Source organism: Python bivittatus, unplaced genomic scaffold, assembly GCF_059951505.1.
Source record: "Python bivittatus isolate LINGU-HERP-01145 unplaced genomic scaffold, Pbiv_v1 ctg000220_np1212, whole genome shotgun sequence".
NCBI lineage: Eukaryota > Metazoa > Chordata > Lepidosauria > Squamata > Pythonidae > Python > Python bivittatus.
The window spans coordinates 16,243,613-16,261,623 of NW_028277048.1; the positions used below are offsets into that span (position 1 = coordinate 16,243,613).

Below are 18,011 nucleotides of genomic sequence, written 5' to 3' on the forward strand. Positions count from 1 at the left end.
TACAATTCCCCAAACCGGGGAAGTGTGTTTAAGTGCGTGACAAAAGACATAAATGCTATGTTACATATCTCCTATCTTTAATTAATGAGCAAAAAAGACTTCATTCATCTGCTGGATTAATACTCCCATCTTTTCCCCAGGAGTTGAAAGTAGCATAAGTAACAGTCCATCCTCCAGTTTTCCTCAGAACAACAACTTTGCATGGTAGGTTGAGCTGAGCAGGAGAGAGTAATTAGCCATAAGGGACTTAAAATTACATTTCAATTTCCTTAATGTTTTTCTGTCATGAATGCTATCCCATTCAAACTACTTAAATAGTTGCTTGTAAGCATGAAAAAAAAAATACAGCAGTGTAGGATGCAATAAATAAATGTTTCTTCGGTGCCTCTCAAAGCTGGGACTTTTCCCTCCAACTAACACTGCCACCCCCAATTATTCCCCTTGAAAGTTTTGGTGGGAGGACTAGAAGTTTGGAATGTCACAGCATCACTGGCTGATGTGCGAGCCCTGCCTGATCCTGCTTGTCAGCAGTGGCTTGCTTTCTGCGTTCAGTGTAACAGAGGTGGGAGAGAAAGGAGGCAGAACATCTGGGGACAGGCTGTGCTGAACTGGGACTCTAGGCTACCCAAAGAAGCTTTTGTTTTGATAGCAGCTCTTGGCCTGACATGCTGTTTCAATTTAAAAAAAAGAGCTGTTTAAGAAATGGATTTTCTCTAGAGCAGGTTATGCAAAGGCCAGGCAACTGGAAACAAAACAAGTTTGCAGGGGGGACTCAGATTAAACATACTGCCAAGAAAGCTGGGTTAAAAGTTTTTCATAATTTCTGAAGCTGATCATGTTAATTCATGCTGAGATCTGGACATCAGCAAGGCAAGGAGAAGACATTATTTATACAGCACATTTAAAATCACACCTTAGATAACATACTGTGTTTCCATTCATTTTACCACCATATTGTATCCATAACCAATGATTCAAGAATAGTCAAGAACAAGATCATTTCCGTCAATGTGATGGTGTCTCAGTGTTTTAGTCAATGAGACAAGATGAGTATTCTAATTGAAATTACTACTTCATTCTAGTCAATTATATTACTAAAAGTATTGGCTGGAAATTTTGGATGTTTCAATCCCAGCACATTTGTATGGTAAGCCTATTTTCTCTTCACTGCTGTTGTGACAAGCTACTGTTCCCTCTTCCATTTTTGCTTGCTTTTTACCAGGGGAGAGCAGATAGTTGTATGAGATTATAGGATATGACACCTTTTCAGTACCAAATTACTATCTGGCCCACAACACTTTTTCCATATTACATTAGTTACCCAGAAGAAGGTAGTGGCAAACCAATTCCATACTGTTGCCAAGAAAATTACATGGGTGTGTTCATGTAGTCACCAGAAATCAAGTTTGACTTGAGGTAGTCTTTATATTAAGTTGCCACAAAACTCTTATATTGTGAATTGGGGATGATAATTCATTCTTTGCAGCTTGATATTCATATTTTCCGTCAATGCCTTGCATTTGAATAGAAATGTTAGAATCTGTGAGATCACCTCCTGTGCTCATCTGTCCATCAAATTTGGGTCTCAAAGTGATTAACAGGTGTGTCAATTTTGACAAGATCGATGCAGTCAGATAAGTAGAAACAGTGGCAGGTGGGCCTACTGCTCTTTATGCAGATTCCGGCAGTTTCCTGCTTCCAATGAACACTTTATCCCATTACATTTATTTTCTGCCTTTCATCCAAGTAACTCAAAATGTATAACACCCCTCTCTCCGTTTTATCCTCACAACAAACCAATGAGATTGGTTAAGTGAACCATAATTTCAGTTGGCCTCCCTGATTCTGATCAGACTCTAGCCACCACTTTACACTTACCCCAGCATATTATGATTGAAATAAAGTCCAAGCCAAGCAAAACTCATGGTGACATGTCCATGTGGACATGTCTGTGTTGTTTTCTTGGCGATAATACAGAAATAGTTCACCATTACCTTCTCCTGGGGTGATTTTTCAACTTTCTAATCTAGCCTACAGCCCTAGAGCATTCCCATCCAAGTATTCAAGTCAGTGAGTTGATATTTTCCTTAACAAAATTTGGAATGAAAGCTACGCTAAAATGTAGTTGTGTAATCTTAGCAAATTGTATGCTCCTTGGAGACAGGAATTGCCTGTTTTGACCTATGCAACATACATCAATGCACATTAATTTCAGGTACAAATAAATAATTTAGAAGCTCAGGCGGTTGCAGAATTGATAATAACATATGAATCAAACAAGAGACTGAGAGAGAGAGACTTCTGCCTTTCAATTACGTCTTTAACATTTCTGAAACCTTTACACTTTTAAATGAAAGTCAAGACATGCTTTGAAAAGAAGGCACAATTAATAAGCAGTTGATTAAAACCTCAAATTATGAAGACCTTAGGAGTATTCTATATCTCTGTGTAAGGCAGAATCTTTAAGAGAAGTAAAGATCATAGGAGATAAGGTATTTTCCTTAAGTTTTTGGTGGGACTTCTGTATAAAATACAGTTCCTAATTTTTGTGTGAATTCCCAAGAAAGATGAAGTAAGATAAGGATCTTAAAGATTTCCCAGGTTATCACTTATGGCTGACAGATAGTTTCATGGTTTCAGGCAAATTCAGAGAACGTAAGGACCACTTGCCAACCACAGCTGAAGGTGTTTGTAGGAGGAAGTAGCTTCCACTACTGCAGAATTCTGTTCTTATCAGAAAGCTGACACAAGGCTGTGAAGGGCAAAGGGAATACTGGGCATCACCATGCAAGCATGTGGTTGCTAACTAAATATAATGAGGAACCTTGTGGTACTTTAATGATTCAATCATTTGTTATGCCGCATATTGTGGATCACAATCCATTTCATCATATGCACAAATGTATGATTTCTAACTGACCAGCAACCTCAGTGAAACAGAGGACTGTGGACTTATAGCTGATCAACAACCATTTACTGGCATGGGGCCAGTGTTGACTGCTGTTCATTGGGCAAAGGAAGAGAGGGCCAGTGGTAGGAGAGCCAGCTGATTCTGGTTTTACTTCTGTCTTCTTTCTTGGCGATGACACCAGAACACTGCAGCACAGTTCCTTGTGTCACCTAGCTGACGAGAAGAACCTCTTATTTTGGTTCAGGTCATTTAATACAATTTCATATATGATTCTGTGATGGGAGAAAGGTGTAATATCTTCACCTCTCTTTGCTATCACCCCTGCCTTCTAATTAGGCCTCTGTTCCAGACTAAGCAAAGGTGTATGCTCAGGTCACAGACAGCTGCATGCACCATCTCAGAAGGGGCTGAGATACCTCCTGTCTCCACTGCTGCTTCCTCCACAGGACTGACCTGCTTTACTCACTGCCATTGCCCATCTGGCCCAGCACCCTTCCTCCAACAGTGGCCATCTAGATATCCCAAGGAAACCTGGAAGCAGTGAAGACTCAGAGTATGATGTTTGTCCTACCACTTAGTCATTTGATTCTGCTTGTTTCATCCTAATCAAATGTCACTCTTTGTCATTTGCCTCCTATGGATTTATCTCACTCTTCTAAAAAGGCTATGTGGTAATGTAATAAGTATGTGTAATAAGTAAAATACACATAGTTTGAAGGCATGCCTCCTTTGATCTGCCCTGTCCCCTGCTGAGAGTTTTGTGTGTGTCTGTGTGTGTGTGTGTGTGTGTGTGCCTTTGAGTCCGTTTTTGACTCTTGGTGACTGCCTGAACTAGTCTCTGCAATTTTCTTGGCAAGATTTTTCACAAGTGGTTTGCCATTACCTCCTTTCTAGGGCTGAGAGAGTGACCGGCCCAGTGTCACCCAACTGGCTTTGTGTCTCAGACAGGACTAGAACTCATAGTCTCCTGATTTCTAGCCTGGTGCCATAACCACTATCCCAAACTGCTGAGAGTTACTGTGGTACCTTCATGGAGGAGGCATGGACTTGGACAAGAAGGAACTTTGGTTGAAATCTTGCTTGGTCAGGAAGCTTGCTGGATATCCTTGGGCAAATCTGTGTCTGCACAGAGATGGTGAAGATGAGAGACAGATATTGTTAATGGGAATACAAGACACAAACCAGAGCCATAATTAAAATATTGCTAATCAAGATGCCAGGGTTCTAATCTTTTCAGAACAAATCATTTCCATTCACCTTCTGAAAGTTTCCTTGTCTTTGGGCCTCATTTAAACTAACATGGGAGATCCTGACCTGCTTTTCTTTTTAATTATGCTTAGGTATGTCTGTGGGCCTCTGATTTAGGTCAGGGCCTTGGCACTGGGAGAGGAGGCATGATCTTTTTCCATGTAGTATTTATCTGGATTTTATCTCCCTACAAATTCTTAATAGACATGGGACAGGGGGGGGGGATCAGATTCAACACAGTTCCTGGCTTATCCTGTCTTCGTGGCTAAAAGCATCCTTGAGCAGTGGTATGGAGCGGTTCCTATACTAGGATAAAGGGTTTTTCCCTTTTCCGTTTATGGCAAGGCTTGGATTTAAATTGGACCTCTGCCACCGCTTTTAAAAGAGGCCAAGAAGACCAAAGCATGGATCTCCCTTCTCTGATCTAGTTTACCTTTCAGATCTTATTAAAATATTATGTTATCCACATGAAAGCTGCCTACCTTTTTGCGACGAAGGGATTCTATGTCAGAGCCATAATATTGGATAGTAACCCATTATACAGATGCCTTGATCAATGAGATTACCAAGCAGCTGTCTATGATTACCAGGCAGATGTGATATACACGGCAAGTTCTTAAGTTCAGGAATCTTCAACATGACTCCCATTGATTCCAATATTTTCCTTATATGCTTTCTTTATTACTTAATCAGAAATGAGAAAAGACAGATTTAAAGTCAGAAATGGTACTGGGCACAATTATATAATCACTGTTCCCCAAAGCTGAATTTGGTCAGTCCTGCATGCTGGCTTGCTCAGTGGATGAGATAGAGTGGCTGAGTTCAGAAATGGCGTTTAGCCATGATTTGTTTAAACGTGGATTGATTAATATTCCATAATTGGCTTCATGCACTATAAATGATAGTTAGATAGCATCACTGAAGCAATGAGCATGAAACTGAGCAAACTCAGGGAGGCAGTAAAGGACAGGAAGGCCTGGGGCGATAGAGTTCATGGGGTCACGAAGAGTCGGACACGACTTAACGACTGAACAACAACTATAAATGATGGTTTACAAACATCAGGGGCGGGGCTCATACAATGCCAAATCAAAATCAGGCATACCCTATATGAACCACACAAATACCTGCCTTTCATTCCCAAGCAAGCGTCAAACCTAGAAGATTTTTCAGCAAGCCAATGGCCACATTGCTTGCCGTTCAGGACAGATGAGTTACATTTGTCTTGGTGAGTCGCACACTGTTGAAGAACTAAATTGAGAATGGTGTCGGTATCCTCTAAAGAGCATTCAACAGGTTTTGATCTAATTTGTAATCAAATTATTGTATTTATTCATGCATACCTACGGCTTATATTCTGTCTTTCACTGAAGGGGACTAATGATATAATACAAAGAGATAAACTATATTTAAAACAATAGCAACTACTGTTAAATCTATCTCAAACTGAAAAGAGCTGGCTGAAGCAAAGAAGGTCCTGAAAGTGGAATGAGTGAGGGGCTGAGTATGGCTTCCATGGGAGCACATTTTCTGCTTCGGGAGCAGCACAGGAGAAGACCCTCTCCCATGTGCCCAACAAATGGATCTCAAAAAAGAAGGACAAGTTTTAGATGGCCTTAATGTCCAGACAAATTCATATCAAGATACAGAGTCTCTCAAGTAATTAGGTCCTACGTTGTTTAGGGCTTTAAACCAACACCTTACACTGTGTTCAGAAAACAGCTGCCAACCAACATGGGTGCAATATGCTCTCTGAATTATGCACCGCTGAGCAGGCTGGTTGCTGCATTTTGCATCAAGGGAAGCTTGGAGCCATGTCTCAGGGATACCCCCGTATGGATATTAAACTTTCTGGAAATCTGCTGAAAGTAAGTGGTCATGAGGGGTATTCATTTAGAATTCCCCTGCCCCCACGCTAAAGCAGAGGAACAAAGCAATCCAGCTGCTTTGAAAGAACAGGAGCTTGCCCTGAAAGCCAGGGAAAATGCCAGGGAGAAGGAAAGGTATTGTTCGAAGGAGGGAAGTCTCTGGCTGCGGGGATGCCGGCAGAAGTGCCTGGAGGCTGGAGTGCTGACTCAGAGAGCGCCGGGAGGCACAGGAGCCCTGGTGGCCGACGACTGACCTTTGGCACCCTTTGCTTCCTCCTCCTTCCTGCCCAGAGCCCCTTCTGCTTCCCAGAGGGAGGAGAATCCGGCTCCTCGAGTCTTTGATTGGCTAAGAAAGTCAAGTCTAGCCCAGAATAAAAGGTAAGAGGGAGCATCTTTTCGGCCGGCCGGCCACCCTCCCTCAGAATGAGCACCTTGGCCTTGTACCGTGGCATCTACACCCAGGAGCACTTCCAGCAGGTCTATGGGGCGCCGCTGGAGCCGGAGAGCAGCCTGGCGGGGATGCTGAAGGGCAGGCTGAGCCGGGGCTGCCGGTGCACCAAAGCAGCGGCCTTGCACTTACTCAGAAGCAGGCTGCCCATTGCAAGTTGGCTGCCCAAGTACCAGCCGAAGAAATGGCTCTTGGGGGACCTGGTGGCGGGGTTAACCGTGGGCATTGTACACATCCCTCAAGGTGAGTTCGTCTGCCTCTGTGGGTGTCCGTGGGTGTGCAGGGGTGCAATTCATTGCAGGGACAATGACCTCGTACAAGAGAAGGTGAACAAAAGACTAACTTGGGAGCTTGTAGTCATGTGCCCAAGGATTTTGCAGCCTGAACAGGAGCAGCAGTTCCTTCCTTTTGGAAGGCTCTGTTGAACTGTGCAGCAAAGAAGTGACATTTGGGGGTGGGCAAACAATACCCTTGACTTTGGCATCATAGCTGCTCCATGCATGTCCCTCCATTGATCTCTTTTTCTCCCACTACCTCTATAGATCGTTGTTGTTGTTGTTCCAAAATCAGTCTCAAATACTCAATTTCTGTTTTCCTCCCACAAGGCTGACAGGGATTTTCTATTTCTGACCTCCATTTTGGGGGGGAATAGCTCATTCCCTCTCTCTCCCCCCCTCCAGATTCTGATAGCTGCCCCAGTTCTCCGGAGGGATTCAACTTTCTTGTGCTTCCAAACTGCTCCTCTGTTCTTCCTAAGGGTCTGGTCTCCATTCTCCTTTCTACTTGGCTTTCAGTGTCTCTGCCTGCCTCTCTGTCTGCCTGCCTTCCCTTATTCCCAAAAATGTTCCCTGATTCCACGCACACAGTCCCAAATCCAGGTCTCTAAGTACCTTCCTTGTAATTCAAATCTCTGCTGTTCCTCTAACCACCGCTCCTCTTTCACCTCTCCATGGTTCTTCCTCTTTGAAGATTTTTGATTTGCACCTTCTTTTTGCACACCTTGCAGTTATTCTCTAGTTTCTGGTGGCTGCCTTTCTCTGCACACTTACCAGGGAGGAAGCCTTATGAGTCCCGGTTGTCTAAGAAATTGCACACAGGGTGGGTAGTGGGTCTTGCTCCAAAGATTGTTCTCTAGGTTATCCTTGTCTCTCTGGTGAGAGTCGGGAGACTGCAGCTGCCTGGCGAAACAGATAAAAAGAAAGGAAAACAAGAAGACCCAGTGCCTGGATGTTTTTCTGCCCTGAACTGAGCTCGTGCCTTGCCTGTCCTCCTGCTTGTCCTTTGCCAGCCCAGCCTCTGGCAAGGCAGCTGAGCTGGCATTAAAGCCGTCTGCACTGCCAAGTCCCTAGTCAGGACTGCTGTTGCGTGTCGTCCTCCAACTGTTGACAGAGAGAAAGAAGGAGGCCTTGCCAGTCATTCATAGATGCCATCAAAGAAGATTGGAGGTGCTCTGAACAAACCTTGAGCAGTGTGAGAGAAGCTATTTTCCTGTTACAAAGCCTGCATTTCTGTTTCCAGAGCGTGGTGGCTGATTACATGAAGCAATGCAGAGCTTTCAACACTTTAAAGATATAAGAGTTCATTCTCATTTAAACTTCCAGAGCCTAGAGCCCAGTTCTTCTGGTCTGTGACCAGAATGGCATCAAGGCTAATATAATCATTAAAGCAGGAAGATGAGTGGCCTTTCCAAGCTTTCCCACCCAAGCTCTGAACAGATCATATAGGAAGTTGTGTTCAGACCCCCCTGCACTGGGGGGGAAAGCATTTGATATGGTTATGAAAGAATTTCATTTATATCTATCAAACTAGGGAAGTAGCCTTGGATAACTTATTGTCTCAAAGGCTTACTCTGAGCCAGATTTCAGCTAAGTAACTTTTTTCAAGGAGTGCAACAGGGTGATACTTGTTATCTGAATGTCAGGAATGGGAAGCCTAGAAATGATTCTCTATTATCAGAAGCCATACTACTGAATCTAAATATTGGGGGGTTATGGATACTTGGTACAAGAGTGAGAAAAATGCCCTGCCCATAGACAAAGGTAGGTGAACTTTGAGCTCAATTAAAGTATCAGGAGTTACTCCCTGGGTGCTATGAACTTCAATTCCCATCATCACCCAGTATAGCCAATGACAAGGAATAATGGGAGTTGTAGTTCAACATCCCTATGTGACTGTAGGTTGCCTGCTCCTGCATTAGGTTATTATTCTGGAATAATTATTACTGGAAAAATAAAATAGTTTATTGCCACTCAGAGTTGGCTGTTGCCCTCTCTACTCCACCAAGTTACAATAGGAAGGGCAGAGGATAAAGCTAAGGCCAGTGTTGTGCAAACTTGGCCACTTTAAGATGAGTGGACTTCAACTCCCAGAATTCCCCAGCCAGCATGAGTTGAAGTCCACTCATCTTAAAGTGGCCAAGTTTGGACAACACTGGCTAAGGCCCTCTGCCCCTACTGTTGCCTCAGAGGAACTGGCCATGTCAGCAATGCTTTGGCAGGGCAACCAGGCCTAAAACGTGGGGCTTATGTCCTTGGGAATCAGCATTCCTGTCCCATCTAATAGTTCGCCCTTGGCTTTTCAGCTAGTGGGGATTCTATGACTCTCTGTTTGTTTTTCCTATAGGAATGGCCTTTGCTCTGCTCACTTCGGTAGCTCCAATCTATGGGCTCTACACTTCGTTCTTCCCTGCCTTGCTATATATGCTTTTTGGGACAGGCCGTCATGTGTCCACAGGTAGGGATGCTGCAAGACCCAGGATGCTTTCAGATGACCAGCTTTCTGTCTCCTAACTCTTTGGAATCCCATTTAAACTACCTTCCCCAAATTGATCTGGAATGCTTTGATTGTTTACAAATCTATTCAGACATCTGGACAATGATAAACACAGTTATGTTAACATATCTGCAAATCTATAGACTTTCTAGAGTTGAAACAGGCAAGTGAAACAGGCTCACGTGCCAGCCAATAACTGTGCCTAGTCCTATCCCCTGGGATCTGCATCTGAACACGGGTTCCTTCCTTGTGTTCCAGAAAATAAGAGAATAAATTTCTGGCATTTTGTGTGTGTGTGTGTGTGAGATAGAGAGAAAGAGAAAGAGAAATTGAGAATGTATTTATTTCATGCCCCCATTTCAAGTACAAGGCACCAAGATGCTGCTTCTGAAGCTGCACTCACTGCCATAAAATGGCATTCCCATGTCCACAGATACATCATGGGCACCACAATAGATCAAAATTGCTTGTACGTGCGTGCTTCTGGCTAACAACATTCTGATCAGCAGGGGGCTCATCCTGCATGAGTGTTAGGAGTGCACCTTCTCCTAGAAGACCTATCTGTCAGGATTCAGTCATTGTCTATGGCTTCTGGGTAGGGGAATACTCCTTTGGGGCTTCTTGATATAATCTTTCGCAGATCTACACTCATAACATAATATTAATAATGCTTAGGCTAATATTTAGATAAGTGTAATCTGATAAAGGCTTTACGTGAGCTTGAAACGTGAGAACCTTCTGGTGCACTGGATTGAACGTTGAGTGATGGAGAATGGTCAGGTCAAGTCCCTGCACTGGTTACTGCAAAAGTATTGAGCTTTTATTGTCCAATCCCTTGCTTTATTCATAGAATATTATGGGAAATCCAGATGAGTTCATTCATTTTCCTGTTGTAGCTTTCCCACATTTTCCAATCACTTCTTATACTTTCCTTTCTTATCTCAGAAAATCTGTTAAGGAGGGAAAGACAGGAGTGTCTTTTAATTAATACTGGGAATTGTCTGGAACTCCTTTTGGATATTGCTCATATGTATCAGCTTTTCTGCAAGGTCCAGTGTACTATTCAAGCCAAAGGTAACATCTATTGCTCTTGGTCCTGCAATGTGCCAAAGAGCATTGCATAACACAGTAACACAGTAGAGAGAGGAAATTTGTCATCCTTCACCTGTTTTGGATTCCAGTTTCCATAGTCCCTGATCCCTTGCTCTGGCAGTGGGAATTGGTGGGTGTTTAGCCATGGAGATTGAATTATTGTCTTCCTACTTTGTCCTCTTCCTACTCCACAGGCACCTTTGCTGTGGTCAGTCTGATGACAGGCTCCATGGTGGAGCGCTTGGTTCCCATCCCCCAGCAGTCCAATGGCACAGGTCCTGCTGAAGTGGCCTTGTTGGAGAGACAACGCATTGATGTAGCTGCTGCCATGGCCTTCCTCATGGGGCTCCTCATGGTGAGTTCAGGGTGGTGCTGTAACTCTATGGGGCCAGTGTAGGTTGTTCCACTGGGGAGGCCTTGCATGACACAAACAAGTGATTGTGTTATCGTGCTGTGAGAATGTTGGGTTGACAAATTAGAAAGATGTTCCTTCTGAACTTGGAGCTTTTATTTTTGCTCACTATTAATGAACGGCTGTTTGATTGTCTAATCTCTTTTTTTACATGTGCTTTCTCATTTTAGTAAGCTAAAGATTTTCAGTGATAAATAATAACCCACCATTAATAAGGAATTGTTATGAAGCAGTATCAGTGTAATTTGACACATTTCATATATTGTTGGATGATACTTGAAAAATATTGAAGTTTGCTTTTGTAATTTTTCTTTTTGATGATGATTTTATTTTTACTGCTTTAATTTTCCTTGAGTTTAACAAGCAAACCAGAACTAATAAAATATTTTTAAATCCTTTCATTTTTAAACATCACCATGCAGTTTTTTCTAATTGTTATCTGTTTTGTAGAGTTTGCAACCTGAGGGCTGGTGATTCTTAAAGTTCATTTAAGGTTACTGTCTAGAACTTTCAGTTCAGCAATGTGGCACACATATATACATATATTTGTGTTGTTTGGTCCCCAAAGTCGTTTCTGGACAGTGCCCTTTGGTTTATCAAAAGACATGACAGAGAAGGAAAAGGCGATTAGGAGGAAAAGCCTCATCCACATATTTCAATCTTATGTTCCCACAAGCATAAGAACTAGAAAGTTGTTTTATGAAAACAATGACAGCTGAGATGTTTAAGAGAATGTAAGGTTCTTCCAACGTATTTCTATACCTGAAAATAAAAACAGAAGAGAAATTTTCTAATTTGGCCTGGAAAGGAGCAACATCAGCTTCAGGTTGCATGGCTTTCTCTACCTGTGGAAAAGGTAAAACCAACCACTGCATCTTGGTTCAAGATAGTTCACGTAACTAACTCTGGCGTCTCTTTCCTCAACCCCAGGTCATGATGTTTATGCTTCACTTGGGCTTCCTGTCCACCTACCTCTCGGAACCAGTGATCAAGGCCTTTACCAGTGCTGCTGCCTTGCATGTGGTGGTTTCTCAGCTACAGAGCCTTCTGGGCATATCCTTACCACGCCCCAATGGCTACTTTGCCATCTTCAAGGTAGGGGGATCCACATTCTGGGGCCACCAGAACTATTTATGAAGAGGCAAAATGCCCCTCATCCCTAATCCACCTAATCCTAAAATGTTTGCTTCTCTAAGCTACTATGAATATGCATCAGCCCTTCAAAGTAGGCCCATTCAAGAAATGTTCTTTATTGTAGTATGGGAGAATAACAGAACCTTGAAAGCCTACCCAAGTTTCTCTCTGCCCCATCTTTTAGAAAGGAAAATCAAAATGGGGTATTTTGAGTTTCTTTCTCATGCTTCCGTCTATCTCAGGACTGGGTAATCTCTTCTACAAGTCCCCCCTTAACAGCTCTCCTGTATCTTCCCCAAGGTCCACATTACATTCCTTTTCAGTATGTTTTCTTACAGCTTAGCCATAGTTTCTCTTTCCATCCCTCACCAGGGTACTTTAGGCAAGATGCAAGGGATCCTCGGCTTTGCTGAACCAGCCTACCGGTGCCTGTAGTGATTGTTGCTGGAAGGGTTCAGTAAATTAGCAGCTGCCTTCTCTTCCAGGCTTCTCAGTGGGCATATGTTAAATTCTATTTGTTCAGTGGGAATGTCTCTGGGTTATTCCCTAGACGCTGGCATCTGTTGTGGAAGCGTTGCCCTTAACCAACATGGTGGAACTGCTTATCTCAGGGCTCTGCTTAGCTGTGCTGGTACCTATCAAAGAAATCAACCACCGCTACCGTAGCCGGATGTGGGTCCCCATCCCAGGAGAGATCATCATGGCAAGTACTGAGCCTTCATCCTGTCAAATACAGCTCCCTGATGGCCATATGCTGAGGGAACTCATTCCTTAACTTAACAAATGATGTACATAGAGTTCATTGTTTCCTTGGTATGTTTCTTGAGGTTATCATAATATAAACATACATTACACACACAGACAGTGGAGGCCAGGAGGAGAGATTAAAGGAATCGAGGAAGACCATGTATTTGTTGATGGATGGACTGGAGAGATAGATAATTGTTTCCGTAGTGGATTTGACAAGAAAAGCTGAGCGTGCTATTTGGGATTATTAAAAGATCTTTGGGCTCATCCTCACGTCCACCATGGCACGTCCATCATGGCACCACGTCCATCATGGCACAAATGTGGCCTTGAAGCAGCTTAAAGTTGTCGTTAATTGTTCCAGTTTTAAAGTGGTGTTCTCCCTCTTCTTCTGACCCAGTTTGCCATTGACACTGTCTAGCATGCTTCATCCATGATGTAGTCTGCCCAGCTCGTATTGACCACTTTAGACTGCTGTGGGCATGCCCTCCAGTCACTGGAAACTGGCCCTCATGGCCATTTTGTTTTGGGCTGCAGGAGAGGCTGGACACCTGGCTTCTGCAGAAGTATCTTCCTGATCCATGCTTTCTGTAGCATTTGTCAGGTCCTCCATGGACTCCTTATAAACACAGGTTTAGCATTTTTCTTAAAAAGTATTGGATCTGTGCTTAGAAAACAGGACTTGCACTGTTTTGAGAAAATGCTAGGAGTATGATGCATGGAGAATTGATTAAAACCAGGAAAGATATCTAGGTTCTGGCAGCTATATGTTGCTGGTTCTGTTACGACTGAGTGCATTAAAGATTTTCCACTGCTTCTGTCAACAGTGGGCTTTCTACGGTTGTACTTCTGACTGGTTTTATCACAATAGGAGGAGGTGGTGCCATTTTGCCTACTCCATTTTGGATACAAGGCGATCTGCAGGCTAGTTCCAGCTGCCACCAGCTTTGAGGACTCAAATGGGCATCCTGCCAGCACTGCCATTCTGTTGCAGCCTTATGCAGCCCTTGCCCAACATAAATACAACTTACATAATACTTGATCTTCTTTTTAAAGACATATATGTCTGCTCTAGCTGACCTAGACAAAACTGCGTTCAGTATTCATCCCTATTATACTTAATACATTCAGGTTGCCCTTTTGCAGCAAAATATATTTGAGAGATAGATCAGAATACTTGAAGAGACTTGATTTTTCAGATCTCCAGATATTAACAGCTGCAATCAATGTTTTCAAAGATGATGGTGTTGTTTTTTTATAAAGATTATGTGGGTAGCACTTCTTTTAATTATCTTACCAATTTGACTTCTTGCGACAGGTACTGCTTGCCACGGGAATCTGCTTTGCTTCCTCTCTAAACACCCACTATAATGTACAGATTGTTGGGCACCTCCCAGCAGGGTAAGATCCTTTCCTATCTCCATTTTTCCCATTTTGCATATTGGCTTAAGGCAAAGATACTGCTACTCTATTGGCATGGCAACAGACATGCAGCTTCCTCTTAGCCTGATGCTCTGGTTTGGACCCCATGGTGGTCGGCTTGGCCCTGGAGATGGATGATGGGGAGGGGCAATGAATGGTCTCTTTCCCAGCACATAGTGATTCCCATTCCAACATTCTTTCATGCAGGTTCCCACAGCCCCAGCTCCCAGCTCTGCATCTGCTGCCCCAGGTGTTGGGCGACACGGTGGCCCTCGCTTTCGTGGCCTACGCCATCTCAGTGTCACTGGCCATGATCTACGCTGAGAAGCACCACTATGTCATTGACCCCAACCAGGTGTGTGCCCATCCTGGGAACCTGGGTCTCCTCAAAGGGAGAACTAGAACTTGGAGACTTCCAGCCAAGGAGTCTGCCTACCAGCCCATCCCCTTTGCTTGTCAACCCTGCTTTAACTCCTTGTGTCCTGAAGGATCTGGCTTCCCCAGAGTCTTTCTTCCTTATATCTGCTGTGGGAATGGAAATCAAACACCACTGTTGAAGTATAACGTGATAGCCAGCTTGAATTGGCTTCTGATTCTGACCTGTAGTTTCAGATGGCCATCAGTGGACAGACAGAGCCAGAGCTACACAATTCTTGATTCTTTTTCACTGGACTTCAAGTAATTGAAGGATGTCTCATGAAGCCAGCGCTAGGCCAATGGGGCAGCACACTATAGAGATTCAGGAGTGAAGGGATGTTCCCATTCTTGTCCTTTCTACATTGTGCCCTTGCTCTGCAAATGGAAGCTTTCATTTGGGAAGTTGAAGTTTAGGGCTGAACATTGCTATAGGAGTTTCCAGAGTTGGGTTCTGCACCACCCATTTTTTTTCCAGCCATGCTTGAGGTACTGTTGAAGGCAAAGCAATGGATGTTTCTGCCATCTTCATTGTTGGAGATGGTGGGGCTTTACATGCAACATATTCAATGTTCCTCAGGTTGGAGAAGATTGCCTTCAGGGGCATTCAGTTCACATTCACTTTAACAGGCTTTGGCTAAGCATTAGAGAAGACATTTCTAAGCCAAATCTCACAGTAGTCTATCCAAAACCAACCCAGCTTATCTCTTATAACTCCCAAATAGCTTTTCCAGTTGAGGAACACTGGAAACTATAATTCTCTGAGATTCTTATTATGATCTTTATGAATTCCCAGTATTTGCAGAGTTCCTTGGGAAAGAGGGAGATTAGATAATAAATCAGATTAAAACTGGGCTCTATTTGTACCATACGGCAACCAGAGACCAACCTGCTCCTGTTCTCTGTTATCCCACAGGAACTTCTGGCTCATGGTGTTTCAAACCTAGTCTCTTCCCTGTTCACCTGTTTTCCCAGTTCAGCCACTCTGGCTACAACCAACATTTTGGAGAGTGCTGGTGGACACACACAGGTACGTGGATTAGTAGCACAACTTGCCTTATATTCCACTATTTGATACATTTCTTTTTGCTGCTTAAAAACATCAGAAAAAAACAGTGGATTGCTTGAGAAATAAAAGGATGGTCAAAGCACTAAGTATGTTGGCAAGAGCATGAAGGAATGGTTGGTGTTGTTGTGGATGTGGGGATGTGGGCATCAACAGTAGCTGGGATTATCAGCCAACTTCTGTTCCTGCCAGGCCTTCTCTGTCTTTAACACCTGCACCATGAGCAGAGATGAATCCCTCTAGCAAGGAGATTCACTAACTTGGAGGAGGAGCTTTAGCTACAAGACTTTGCTAATTATATAGCTGCCAACCAGGAAATAAAAATAGTTAGCAAATCTGATTGTCAGCTGGGTTATGGCACTCCAGCTTTAAGCAAGAGGCATCATCAATAGGCCTTCCTTTTACTGTTGGTGCATTTCCATGTTGGGGAAAAAGCAACTGCCTCTGATGAAGCAGGATTGCAACTTATAGTATAGAGCCTCTGTCTGAACTTGAAGTGTGGGTCTGTCAGCTTTGGTACTTGATCAGCAAAATATACCTTTAAAGAGTGCAGAAATCTACGTGTATGCATTCATCATTTCAGATTGCATGAAATATATTCCTGTATCTAAGATTAATCTAGCTAATGGTCCCAATTTAGCTGAAGTTCTATACTTTAGAGGGGCAGGCTGATCCTATTGCTGTTTTAGAAGCAGGCCAACATTGAATCCCTTTGGAATAAAGGATAGAAATGAGCGCAAGAGAAGTTTGTCCTTCTCAATAGCCTCCCACCTTTGTTTGTTTTAAATCCTTCTCAAACAGAAAAATTATTTACATTGGCTTAAGGACTGCTCTACAAATTTCTCTGGACCAGGGACATGAGAGAGAGCAAGGAGGGCTTGGATCCTTGGCCTTGTATATGTAGCTTCTTCCTTCATGCCCTCTGCCCAGTCTACACCTTCCCACTTCCTCCTCCTACCTGATGTTGGAGTTTCCAATATTGGGTAAAATGGTTTCACAAACTGGTGGAGAGAAAGAGTTTTAACTAGATTTTCCCATCCAAAATGAAGTTCTCTCTTGCCAGTGTCAGAGGGAGAGATCTGTCCCAGTCTATGGTCCATGGAATGCTATCTGGGGAGCCAAACGATTGCAAAGTATTAGCATAATGGTGAATGAAGATCTATTAGTCTATTTGTTACCACTGTTTCTTCTCTATCTCTTGGGTACTATGTAGTGCTTCGTTCTTTCTGCTTGGTTCCCAGTAAACCTACTGTCTTTCTGTTAGTCTACCATGACTTAACCAGCCTTCTTTATCCACAGCTTTCTGGACTCTTCACTAGTGCCATTGTCCTGGTTGTGTTAATATGGATTGGACCCCTCTTTCATTATTTACCAAAGGTGAGCTAGATGCAGGAATGGGTTGAAGAAAGCCCAAAGAGAAGTTTTCTTTTCCTAACTAATCCTCAAACAAGAATAAATAAACAAGAATATATATACATACATACATACACACACACACACACACACATAGCCTGTTGTATGTGTGATTTGGTTAGCTTTGATAAATTATTGTACCCTGATGCTGCTGGGTTTCTTTAACGGATATTTTATTTATTTACTTACTTCTGGTTAACCCAAAGCCCTGGTAAAATGCTAGTAAAGTTTCTCAAGGAGGGCCACTGTACCTTTAACAAGAAGCTTCCTCCTTGTGACCTTGGCCTCGGGTTGCTTCCTTTCCAATGTCGCTTTGGAATTTCTGGTCAACTGTCCCTTGATTGTCCCTCAATCAATCAGTTCTTGGGCGTGGGTAGGTTCTGAGGACTAATTTCCTTCCAGTAATGATATTCTTTGTGAAATAGCACTGTTTCAGAATTTAAAAACCAAAAAAAAAAAAACGATGAAAGAAAACCATCAGCGATTAAAGCTGTCATTTTCAGGAAATAGGAACAAACTATTTAAGGATAAATTCAATGGAAATTCAGTAATGTTGCATCTTTGCTGAACAGAAAACAGTTACATAAGATTGAAGCTACAAGAAAGAAATTATCCAAGTGAAACTACAGGGATTATTTTTGGGGGCAGGTGATGCTGAGTGAGGCTTGTTCTTTCAAAAAATGTAATAGGAAAATTTTAAGCGCAGACATGGGATATATTCCCACCATATAAATTCTGCATCCAGTTGTAGAAAAACTGTGTCTTAACAGGGCTAAAAAGGCACAGTATGGAAGCCCCCTCCCCCGGATGCTAGCAGGACTGATGTGGACATGGCAGCTTTTAAAATCTAGTCTGGTACATGGTTAGACATGCCTATCATTGGGCTTAGATTTATCTAAGTCTGCATAATTTTGTTGTACATATTCTGAAGCTTTGATCCAGGATGTAACACTTCAGTTTTCATACCAGGCAATTTAGAATGCCAAGAGGTGAGAAACTGGCAACAACAAACTGTAACCTGTGGTTACAATGATAAATCTATGTCTGTACTTACTTACTTACTT

At 42.9% G+C, this 18,011-nt stretch overlaps 1 protein-coding gene and 2 long non-coding RNA genes across 5 annotated transcripts in view; 1 reads left to right on the forward strand and 2 right to left on the reverse strand.

Annotated features, from left to right (window-relative positions):
* LOC148216283 (uncharacterized) lies at positions 1-9,091 on the reverse strand. Of its 3 annotated transcripts, none has more exons than XR_015795667.1 (4): positions 7,525-9,091; positions 4,642-4,843; positions 3,938-4,033; positions 1-214 (listed from the first exon to the last, which is right to left on the reverse strand). It is a non-coding gene; the product is annotated as an uncharacterized LOC148216283 (long non-coding RNA). The 3 variants fall into 3 exon arrangements; XR_015795665.1 differs by having other exon boundaries at positions 1-3,120; XR_015795666.1 differs by having other exon boundaries at positions 1-3,124.
* SLC26A10P (Solute carrier family 26 member 10) overlaps positions 4,838-18,011 on the forward strand; it is a 23,302-nt gene continuing 10,128 nt past the window's right edge. The window contains exons 1-9 of the mRNA XM_007422049.4: positions 4,838-6,718; positions 9,098-9,208; positions 10,534-10,694; positions 11,682-11,846; positions 12,436-12,588; positions 13,951-14,033; positions 14,262-14,409; positions 15,385-15,498; positions 16,834-16,911. Of these exons, the coding sequence (XP_007422111.2) occupies positions 6,451-6,718; positions 9,098-9,208; positions 10,534-10,694; positions 11,682-11,846; positions 12,436-12,588; positions 13,951-14,033; positions 14,262-14,409; positions 15,385-15,498; positions 16,834-16,911 (1,281 nt within the window). The 5' untranslated portion in view covers positions 4,838-6,450. The remainder of the gene's footprint in view (positions 6,719-9,097; positions 9,209-10,533; positions 10,695-11,681; positions 11,847-12,435; positions 12,589-13,950; positions 14,034-14,261; positions 14,410-15,384; positions 15,499-16,833; positions 16,912-18,011) is intronic.
* On the reverse strand, positions 10,669-17,369 carry LOC148216284 (uncharacterized). The gene is made up of 3 exons (XR_015795668.1): positions 17,199-17,369; positions 16,493-16,644; positions 10,669-11,513 (listed from the first exon to the last, which is right to left on the reverse strand). It is a non-coding gene; the product is annotated as an uncharacterized LOC148216284 (long non-coding RNA).